The sequence below is a fragment of the Trichosurus vulpecula genome, chromosome 9 (assembly GCF_011100635.1).
Source record: "Trichosurus vulpecula isolate mTriVul1 chromosome 9, mTriVul1.pri, whole genome shotgun sequence".
Classification (NCBI taxonomy): domain Eukaryota; kingdom Metazoa; phylum Chordata; class Mammalia; order Diprotodontia; family Phalangeridae; genus Trichosurus; species Trichosurus vulpecula.
In genome coordinates, this window is record NC_050581.1 from 96,437,682 (window position 1) to 96,449,588 (window position 11,907).

The following is an 11,907-nucleotide window of genomic DNA, read 5'->3' on the forward strand; positions in this document are numbered from 1 at the left end:
ACATGTTTCACATTGAGGTTGTAGCCACATATAGGTAGGTGCATTGACACTGATAAATCCTATCCAATAGCATGTCTGGAAGCAGGTCAGAACATTCTGGATTCATCATTGCATCAAGATTCCCTTCAGAGATCATGGAAATTGGCAATGTGATCTATAAGGATACTGTGTTCAAGTGGGATCTTTGACCAACCATATAGTCATTGATTTATTTTTGAAGAAACAGCCTTTTTGTCCATCCAAAGGCCCTGTCTGCCTTTGAGAAATGCCAATCAATTGGCACAAATGTAAAAAAAAGTGTTTACGTGGTTTCAATTCCATTATAGCTCTACATGGGGAAGCCGAACCATTATCTTGGAATGAACCAACGCTAACCCTCCTTTCAGAAAACTGATCTCCTTAGGCCCTACAAGATGAACAATCCTCCAAAGATTTGACAGACCAGTCCGTTGACATCTATAGGCTTATCTGAACCCATATCCAGGATCAAAGTAGCTCTGACTTTTCAAAGAAGCACATACGCCATGACTCATCCATTTACAGCCTTTCTTTTCAACGATTATTCATTCACCTGAGAACCCACCACTTTTTAACCTATTGACCCCCACTCCCAGCCTCACCCTTAAAGGTGATAAAAGGATCCAACTCTCTCATTGTTTTTCAATTTTGGTCTGGCTGGTATAGTTGGTTTTACTGGAGCTGAATTGAAAGAGAGGCAGGTCCATTAGAAGAAACTTGCAGTACAGGTTTCATGGTATCCTCTTCTGAGATAATGGACAGTGAAACCCCAAGCCAGGCAGTAAGAGAGTAAGAAGCTAGAACTGACTGAGGACTGGAATAGTTTCTACTTAAATAAGCAAAATTTTGTATTTTATAAGACTCTGAGTTTTTGTTGGGGGCGGGGTGGATATAAGTACAAGATAAAGGTTCAAAAATGGTTCTTCTGTTGGCGGAAACAAGGGTAGGTAAGAAGGGAAATGATTGACCAAACTGCAGTCACAATTCATTTTTACAGAAGTCTCTCCTAGTCCACAGGAAATAAATTTACTAAGTAAACCTTGGCCATTGATTTTTTAAACATATAAATTCACAAACACTGCAAATCATATGTGAAAAAGAATCAGTTTGTGAGGGAGCTCTGTGGACATCTCCAGTGTCACTTGTGTTTATAGTTTCCTGGCACACACATAGTTGTGAGCTTTACCCTTTCTGCAGTCTTTAGCTTGCCACTTTCCCCTCCTTTTTACCAAAACACAGTTCTTTCTTTTCTTGAAATGTGAGGGAGCCCCTCTCTTCCAGTTTGTAAAGGTTACAGGTTCACCTCCATCCCATTCCCATTGACCAGCATTCTCTTGGTCATTCAAACCTACCACAAAAACAAAGAAATATGTCAAGTTTATTTATTCTTCTTGGGATAGACACTTTTCTAGACCATTGTCCTAAATTTTCTGTATAGATTATATGCAAAAGAGTATGTTGAGAGCTGAACCACAGACAAAAGGTACTTTTTATACTCTGCTAGAAACTTTTTTCCACGTGCATATAGTACATGGTACCCCTTTTTGGTTTTCTTCAATTTTAGCTATGAATGGCAGTGATGGCATTCAAATGAAAAGTCACATTCCTTGACCTACTATGTTTCTTTTTTGTTTGCACTTTGAATTGCTTTCTCACCTGACTGTTCCAAAAGAACTTGGATTTAAGCCCTGTTCTCCCACTCATTAGATCTGTGACCAGACCATGGGTAATTCTTTCACCTTTTGGGGTCTAAATTTCCTCTTCAGTAAAAAAAAGGGGTAACAGTATCTGTACTACCTATCCCACTGAGTTGTAAAGGAAGCATTTTACAAACCTCATGTGGGTTCAGCAGCAGGAGACCCTTTGGATTTACTGAATTTGCAGTTTAGTAGACATAAGAATTTCTATGTTTTAGAAACTCAGTCCTTGTACATGAAGAACCGTACAAGTACATGGAGAATTTTAGCACCAAAAGGGTCCTTTGAAATTCCTTAGAACCAGAAGAATGAGAGCTTGGGCCTTAGAGATCATTTAATCTTATCACCTCATTTTACAGAGGAGGAAACCAAGGCCCAGAAGAGCAAAATGACTTATCCCAGATTGAGTTAGTGGTAGAACAGGCAGAAACCAGGAGTCTTCATACTTCTTTCTTGGTCATTCCCCTTAGCTTCACAATGGATAATGCCTTTGCTACCATATTCCCGTAGCCTTTCCACTTCCCCAACCAGTAACTCTCGTGGCACAGTCAAGGAGAATGTTTACATCTTTTGCTCTATGGAAATGCTATTTTTTCCAAGGAATTTTATGAAGAAAATTATACTACTTTTCTGATCAGGAAGAAGAGGTCAGTGAGTTGTAAGCCACAAATTAGATGATTTTATCTGTAGATGGTATCTTTTTCCTGCTGTATTAGGAGGTGATGTTATATTTCATCACTTAATATAGTTACACCAGTTCAAAGGAACCCATGGATACTTGCCTATCCAGAATGACTTTCTTCCACTGAAGTCCCATAACCACTGCATATGCTGTTTCGTAAACACACTTGCTAGGTTGCCTTGATGTCTAGACTCAAACAAAAGGAAATGAAAGAATCAGAACCAAAGAGTCAACATTTCTTAGGGAAAAGACTTATTTCTGTTAACATGGAATATGTGAGCAAAAGTGATGGAAAAAATCAACTTAAAGCTCTTTCCAGGTGTTTTAATATTAAATGTTCTTTCCAGCTGTAGTGGCGACAGGGATGAGGTCTTCACATTTAATATATTTTATTACTGAATCTGTGCTTTTAAACCAAAGTGACTGCACAACAGATTCTTTTAAAATCTCTGGAAAATCAGAAACCAGAAACTACATGTTTACATTAATTATTTAAAGGCAAGACAATACCACTTATCTAAGAAATTCATCAGCAAACTGAAATGGTGAATTTGCAATTGTTCAGTCAATCTGATCAATTTTACAACTAGACCCAATCATTAAGATTCCTCTCCCACTCTCCTTACAAAAAATAAAATCTCTTTGGGCTCCAAATATGCAATTTTATTATGTATATGTATCACACTAACTGAATAACTGTCAAATCTCCAGTGCCACTGATCCTATATAAACAAAGCCCCAAACAAACCTTTATTTTCTGTTAGAGATTACAAACCCTCATTTCCACAGTAAAACCTCAGCTATCTGGATCTCCAGGGTAAGGAATAATTTTGAAAAGCTGAGGATTTACCCATTTAAGTGCCAAGACATTTTTTAATATAACCATTTTGGATGGGAGCCTTTTGAAAATATATTGGACATATCTCTGTTTCTTAAACAGAGTATACTAGGTATATCTCAACTTTTTCTCGATGAGTCAAGGTCATTTTTATGAACATTAATATTTAAATATTGTGTAATATAGACATGACATCAGACTAGTTAAGTGTTTAGGCCTCTTTACCACTACACTAAATGGCTCCAGATCAGGGGTCTTTTTTATGTCATGGACCTCTTTGCAGTCTGACGAAGTCTATGGACCCTTTTTCAGAATGTTTTTAAACATATAAAATAAGATACATAGAATTAAAAAGAAACTAATTACATTGAAATAAATGTAATTTATTTCCCCCCATCTAATTTCTGAGATCCCTGGGGGTCTATGGACCCCAGTTAAGAACCTCTATAGTAGATGGTCATATTCTTTCATTTCTTGTGTTTGCTTTGTTGTAGTTTTTGTATATGCTTCCCATCTATCTGATATCACTTCTTGAAGCCGTTAGTCCAACATTCTTGCATGTAGTAGCACTCTTTTTATTTGCTCTTCTAATCTACTGTGGAACTGGAAGTCAGTATCTATGCTTCCTAGAATTGTGTCCTAGAATATCTATGCTTCCTAGAATTGTGGAAGGAAATAGCTCCAGATAAAGGGCATTTTCCCATAAGTAAAATGTATGAGATTTGAATAGGGACTTTGTGAACGCAACGTAGGTTGCTCCAAAGCTTTTTTAAATTCACTTTCTGGTACTCTCCGTGTCATAAAAAGGAGATATTGCTGGATTCTTTAAGTTCTGAAGAAATGATGTATAATTCTACTTTGTGTCTACCTCAGTAGACCATGGTATCATTGATGTATTTCCTCTTCTGATGCAGATCCACACCTATTCATCCTGTACAATTCATTAAAAGCACAGTACGCAATTCCCAAACACAATTCAGTTCACTCTCTTCATTCTAATCAATTCTTAGACAAATTTACTATCTCTCTGTAGCACCTGTCCAAGATACATGTAATGATGTATTAACTCAATGGACTAGCTATGGGTATTTCTCATTCACTCTCTTGAATGGATCACTGGCTGAAATTTTGAGTTACGATGGCTCTCACTGAGGAAGTCCCATAATATTCTGGGGCTTAATGAAATCAGTGCAATGTCATCCTCAACCAGGGCACCTGGAGGACATCACCATTTTGATGGACTCTCGTCGCTCTGGGCAGGTACTCCTGTGTACAAACACAGACCCCGATACGCCCATCTTTTTAGACAGTTCTGTATGTTACAGTATCCAAGCAAGAGAAGTATGATCAATGCAAGCTATTACTCTAATGATGATGATGATGAGCTCCATGAGGCCTACTTATTAAGGGCTGGGAAATCACAAGCCTTCATTTAAGTATACCTCTCTGGGCAGCAATTTTCTGAATTACAAAATTAGGGCATTGGACTAGATGACCTCAAAGGTTCCTTCCAGGTATGAAAGAACTACAATGCCGTGGACTCCTACGCCTCATTTTTTTTTTAAATTTGAAGGCCTGCGCAGATTACTAAAGGTTATGGCCATGGAAGGCATGATCTGGAAGATGCTGCCAAGCTGGAATGATTTCAAGAAGGGCCCATGGATGAACTATGTGCTTCTGGTGGGAGGATTAGCCTAGCTTCAGAAAAGTTCCTCCTACCTCGCCACATGATGAGCCAAGGAAGTTTGTCATTACCTTAGCTACAAGATAATAAATTATTTTGGCTGTAGTAGCTCACAATGACCATCTATACTTAAGCATAAAGAGGTTGCAATCTGTGCTGGTGGAGAGATGACTCATGCTGTTGAAATGAACGATGCTTTGACTTAAGTCAATCAAAACCACATTTGAAGTCATCATAGATTGATAGCTATTATCTAAAGATATTAGAAAACTATTATCTATCTATTGTTCTCTAGATAGCAAAGCAGCTATTTATTCGTGAAAAATAAAATTGTTTTGCGGAGGATGAGTCGATAATCAGATTAACCCCAGTCCCCAGGTGGACTTGTAGGAAATGACCAGATAAGATTACAGTATGTAAATCCAAGCAATTCCTAATTCAGGACTCTGGCTCTAGCATCCTTCCCATACGACAGATATGTGATAAGAAACCAAAATGGAGAAAAAAAGTAGTAGAAGCCAAGGGTTGAATTGAATTAGCAAATTGGTTAGAGTCAAAAGTTAAAGTAGGGCTTCCTGGTTCTGTTGAAACTTGAGCATTACATGGCTCCTCAAGACAAGGCCCTCTATGTACCCACATCTTAAGAGAAATAAATCAAGAGGAAATGCATTCTTGTACCTAAAAATATCCTCTGGACTGGAATCTTAAGACAGAAAGATACACTCTCGTATCTGAGAAAGACAGTCATAATATTCTATATTTCTTGTTGGAAGAGGTCTTTGAAGTTATATAGTCCAACACCCCCATTTTACAGATGAAGACACTGGAACCTGGAGCAAATTAAGCAATTTAGCCAAAGTCAGAGGATTTAAAATCAGGTATTCCTTACCCCAAGTCCATCAATCTATCCATTCACTGTGACATCTAGCTTCTTATATACAAATTGTATTCCAACAAAGTTAACAGAGGACCTCTTTCCAGTCCTCAGGATTTAATTAGGTTAGCAGGACAATCGAGAAAATTATTTCATAACTTAGTTCAATATTTCAAAGACCTGTAGGTTAGGTGTGAGAATTCTTTGAACAGATAAAGATCATAACTCCTCTAAGTAAAAGTGTGTTGGAAACATTTAACAATCAGTGCTCTGTAAGGGGATAGACTGATAGACAGACAGATAGCTAGATATACATATATCTGCATATACATATATATTCATAGCACACTTTTAAGTATAATCTGTATTATTAACAATTTTCTATCACTTTCTCAAGTCTAAACAATCAACTAAATAATAAATAAGCTCCAATTTTCACACTTCCTGATTTCTGAAGCATAAATGCTTATGCTACAAATTTAACAAAAGGCATGAACCTTATGAGCTGGCTCCAACACACCTTCCTGCTAAGCCTTAACAGACAGCATTTGGGAGTTGTGGAGGTTGAAAGATTCAGTGCCTTGTAGCAAGCCTTTCCAATCTGATCTAGGCTGGTCCTCAGATAACAGCCATCCATTGTCGACTGGGCTAGTCCTCAAAGCCTCTCTAGCTTTACAGGACTTTCTAGCTGACCTAAGCTTTGAGAACTGATGTTTACCTTTGCGGCACCCTGTGCCATTGGAGGAGGACTTTCATGGAGGATTGAGACTATTAAATGATGTATATTTGTCACAGGAGTTTGGAGGATATGAATGTATACCATGAGCAAACAAAATAACAAATTTGTGGTTTCACTCTTCAATAAATATTTATTGAGTATATATAAGGTCTGATGAGCAGTATTGTGAGGTATAAGGAATGAATGAGCCATTTGCCCAAGGATTTATGGTCTATTAGTAGACTCTGTGTGTGTGTGTGTGTGTGTGTGTGTGTGTGTGTGTGTAATCACAAATACAAGGCAGTATGTGATGAGTGCTTTAAGAAAAGAATAGAGAACTATAGAAATTTGCCGAAGACAAAGTCACTTTCTAGGGCTGGGAGGAACAGAGAGGGTGAAGAAACCTTCTTGGGCTTTACGTAGGCCCAAAAGAATGGGCAATATTTCCACAGTCAGAGATGGGGAAGAAGAGTATAAGGAGAGGAGAGAAATCATAAGTAACTACCACTTACTCCAAGCATTTTTCCCTGATTTGACTTTGCCCCCTCTCAGATGAAAGTGATTTCTCCTTCCTGCCATTTCTCATAAAAGTTTTGCATGCTGAAGTTTTTCTTTTAACTTTTCATTTCTCATACCCTTGTGCATCCTTGTACTTTTCCATCTATCCAAGCAGAATGTAAAGTCTCTGAAGGCAAGGATTATGTAATTTTTCATCTTCGTATATCCAGTTCAAAGTAATACTCCATTGGAGTTCTGGAATATATTCAATACTTAAGAGTTTGTGTACACATTAAGCTCTTAATGAACTTTTATTGAATTGTTGAAAGAGCAGGATGTGTTTAGGGAACTGTGAATAGCCCACAAGATTCACACAGGGCCATGGTGAAAAAAGGCTGTATAGGCTGATTGGAACCACATAATGGAGGATGCTTAATGCTATTTATTTGTTGTGCAAATGTATTACATAGGTAAGCAAACAGTGAATCTGCATGGGGCTCTTTTTGTAGGTAGAGGGTGGGTGCTTAAAATTAAGTTGTGGTGAGATGGAGAGACTAGAGAAGAATTATGAACAATAACAGGGTTACAGATTTAGAATTGAGATGTGTGTGTGTGTGTGTGTGTGTGTGTGTGTGTGTGTGTGTGAAATATAATACAAATAAAGGTCTGTATAAATAGCCCAATGGAGGAATGAGAAAATAACTAAAGACCCAACTGACTGCCTTCTCATGGTATGGTTGGGGGTGACTCTGGGTTCTTGAGAGGGATGGCAGGTTCCATCCAGCTGGAAAAGCTCTGAGTACAAGCCATGATGGACTTTGTTTATGTTACCCAGGGACAAGCCTAGCAAAATTCAGAGAGGCTCATCATCTATTTGGCCTCAGCAGCTCTCAAAGACCATCTGCTAATTTGTAGAGCAGCTGTATCTGCCCTGTTGAAGGGAAAATACTCACACCTATGAAATCTCAGATCCTAAAAACAGTCTTAAAATCCCAATAGCATCTTGATGCTAAATCCTTCCAGCTTCAAAGCTTCATTACCTTACACATCCTAGAGGTGGTTGATAAATATGGTGAAATTAAGCACATTCATTCATTCATTCATTCAATGAACAAATAGATACTAAGGCCTACTGTGTACAGAACATTGGTTTGGGGAGGGAGGTTTATAAGTTTAGATAAGACACTGTTCTTTCCCTTACGGAGCTTACAATCTAGCAATAAGGAGCACGAATAAAAATCACCAGATCTGTTATCTGTGAATTCCATGAGGGTAGGGCCTGTGTTTTGCCTCCTTTCATATCCCCAGCACTTAGTACAGTGCCTGACATATAATAGGCACTTAATAAATGTTGATTTCAATAATGTAGGAAATCTCTGGTGAGGAAACACCCTCTACTAATGTAGAAGGGCATCTTCTCTGCCACTTAAAGTCTTAGATAGTTTTGTCTGGGACACTGAAAGTTTAAGTCACTTGTCCAGAGTCCTACAGCCAGTATGAATATTTAGAGAAATAATGGGTACTATAGATTATAGCACGTTAATGAGAATATTCGCTATTGTATAAATTATAGGTCAGTAGGATCACTGGATCAAAAACCTAGAGTTGGAAGGAAAATCAGAGGCCTTCTCATCCAATCTCTTCATTTCACAGATGAGGAAACTGAGGCCCAGGAAGGTAAAGTTACTTGCCCAAGACTACTCATGTAGTAAGTGACAGTGTCAGGAGTTGAACCCAGAACTTCTGGGGGCTTTTCGCTGTGCTACAATGCCTCTCTGAAAAATAAAAATTTACCTTGTTGATTCCTTGTTATAGTACAACAAAAAATCCCAGGTGCCCCTTGATTTCTGTAATTCTTATAATTACTGAAGGAGTAGTTCCTACATTTGTTGTTCATTTGGGGGAGCTGCTGTCAAACCTTCTCCTTTACACCATAAGGCAACACTCTCATTCATTCAGTCATTCAGTCAGTAAGTAAAGTAGCACTCTTTTAGAACCTACTATGTGCCAGATACTGTGCTAAATGCTGAGCTTACAAAAAAGGCAAAAAATAATCCCTGCTCTGAAGCAGCTCACAGTCTTCTGGAGAAGACAGCATGCAAACAACTATGTGCAAGCAAGCTGTATACTGGACAAATTGGGATAATCTCAGAGGGAAGGGGAAGGGGTAATAAGCACATATATGGCACCTACTATGTGCTGAGTGCTTTTTACAAATATTATCTTATTTGAACCTCATGACAACCATATTGTCAAGGGAAGGCTTCTTGCAGAGCGTGGGATTCCAGTTGACTTGAAGGAAGCCAGGGGTGCCAGGAAACAGAGAGAAGAAAGGAGACTGTTCCACCCAGTGGGGGTGAAAGTGGGGTGGAGGATACAGCCACCGAAAATGCCTAGAGATGCAAGATGGACTGTCATGAGCAAGAAACAGCAAGGAGACCAGTGTCACTGAATCAGAGTCCATGGAGGGAAGTAAGGTGTACGAGACCGGCAAAGTGGAAAGGGCCTCTACTAGAAAATTTAAGGCAGTTTCCACATTTTCACAAAGAGCCTCATTGAGTTTGATGAGGTGAGGAAAAAGAGCTACGACACTTTTCCTCCCTGTCTATAAATGGAACAACAAAATTAATGTTTTATTCCTCTTTTAGCAACAAGTGCCAGAAGGATATATATTTTCAACATTTGGAGGGGAGTTCACTTCAAGTTACCTCCTTGGCAATAATGAGGGAACTCAGAAGCCTAAGCCTCCTTTTGCTGAGGCTTGGCTGATTGGTGGGACATGAAAGAAAACTTAATGAAGGGCAAGACTTCCCAGAAGTCGTAGCTAATAGGATGAGAGTCTGGCTACATTCCAATGACCCTGTTCCCAGAGTGTCAGGAGTAGACAAGAGAGCCAATAACACTTCATATACCCAAAGATCTGTGGTTTTGGAGGTGTGAGTGCTCCCTTTACTGGTGCAGATCACACACTTCTTTAGGAGTTTCTGTGCAAATGCACCAGGGTTTGCATTTTGCTTACAAAGCCTTCCAGAGCCCAGGGTACTCTCCATGCCACAGGGTATCAGAAAGAGCTAGGGAAGGATCCCTTCATAGAAAGTTCTCAATGGTACTGAAACAATTTTGCACTCCTTAAACTGGTCCCACATCACCTGAGGGTCATAGGATCATATATCTAGAGCCGGAAGGGTCCTCAGGAGCCATTGACTCCAGCCCCCTCGTTTTACAGATGAGTATACTGTAGCTGGGGGTAATACTCGTAATCATCAGACACTAGTCAGGGCTCTTTATAGCATTCTGTAGCATTCTTATTTCAACAACATCAGGGACCTGCTTTCTGCATTGCCGTGGGCTTGATGCTACAAGTCTTTCATTATCATCTGATGTCATTTTTTCAAATCAAATTGCCTTGAGTCCTACCTAGTAAAACAGAGCCTATAAGGCTGATGACCTAGAAAATGGAGGTGGTAAGGAATGAAGGTTGCCAGAGAGGAGGGACTGTCAAGACAGGCAAGGGCTGGTATCCCAGCACATGAACGTAAGGGTCAGTTCACACCCAATCATTTCTCAGGTCATCGCAGAGATCTCTGATCTACAGTAGGGTTTTCAGAAGTCCTCTGGGACCAAAAGGAAGGTTACAACCTTCATCCATCTGCACCTACTCTGCCCCCCCCCCAAAAAAAAATCCATGGCCAAAAACACCACACATACACACACATACATGATACATAAAAGGAAAACTGAATAGAGAAACGTAAGTCAAAATGGAAAAGAGGATCTCTTACCGCTCCCTGCAAGCTCGAGCAGCTGCATTCCAGGTGACCTTTTGCTCTGTAATCAAGGAATAGCAGTGGCTGTTTTGATGGCTCCATCCAGTGGGACAGGTTCTTTCATTCCCTTCCTGAAATGAAGTGGTCAATGTTCACACAGTCATGCCCTTTACATTTACAGTCGTCTCTTGGCAGGAAGAAAGCCCCCTGCTCATTTATTTATTTAAATAGCAGACAGTATGCTAATTCCTCACCTTTAGAAAGAGTGGCTTTCTGCAAAAACAGCATCAAATTTGGCAATGTCTTATAGGTTATAGCTTTTCTCTTCTAGTTGCTTTTATCACCAATATGGAAGTTTAAATGTGTATTTAATCTATTAATGAGTAAATTACTGAAAAACACTTTAGGGGAAATATTTTTCCCCTTGGAACACATGCCTCTCTCTTTCTTTTTTAATCTGATTAATTTAACTCAGTTACCTCTTGCTTTCTCCAAAAACCTGCTAGGACAATCTTCACTCTGGTCCTCACAAGGGATTTTGTTCTGAATCTGACAGACTGTTCATGTAAGAGTGTGCTTTATAATTGTAGCTGTGTGTTATTCCTTCTCTAAGTACCAGGAGGGCAGAAATCATACTTCATTTAACCTTCCTGTCTTCTCCAGTGCCTATCACAGTGCTTGGTATAGGGTGGGTTTTTAATGAATGTTTGTTAAATGAATGAATGGTCACATAATCTTTGACACTAAACGTTGACATGGTCTACCACATTAATGCCCTTCCCTGCACCCCCTCCAACCCCCACCGAGCACAGGCTTCCAAAGCAGATTTAAGCAAGAACATTCTTCAGTTAAGCATGCATCCCACCTTGTCTTTCGGACTCCAAGGCTTCCATGAAGTTCCATTGCAGTGATATAATTTTTGAAGGCTTTCCTCAAAATGAAAGAGTCCCTTTAATGCTAACGTGCAGTTCTTTGGAAAGGATGATGACTGGTCCTATGATGACAAAAGAAGGTGGAAATGGGCTTAGCTACAGAACACGCAAGCTTAGGACCATTACTTTAAAAGACCATAAGACATCAATCCTCCTTCCGGTTTGTATGCCTTTATCCTAAATAAACTGCCCCAAATCT

The 11,907-nt window shown here is 39.3% G+C and overlaps 1 protein-coding gene across 1 annotated transcript in view; it reads right to left on the reverse strand.

Moving 5' to 3' along the window:
- Nucleotides 1-230: 230 nt before the first annotated feature.
- FREM1 (FRAS1 related extracellular matrix 1) overlaps nt 231-11,907 on the reverse strand; it is a 141,939-nt gene continuing 130,262 nt past the window's right edge. Inside the window, exons 33-36 of the mRNA XM_036737466.1 lie at nt 11,642-11,770; nt 10,792-10,907; nt 2,498-2,583; nt 231-1,366 (exon numbers count right to left, since the gene is read on the reverse strand). Of these exons, the coding sequence (XP_036593361.1) occupies nt 1,167-1,366; nt 2,498-2,583; nt 10,792-10,907; nt 11,642-11,770 (531 nt within the window). The 3' untranslated portion in view covers nt 231-1,166. The remainder of the gene's footprint in view (nt 1,367-2,497; nt 2,584-10,791; nt 10,908-11,641; nt 11,771-11,907) is intronic.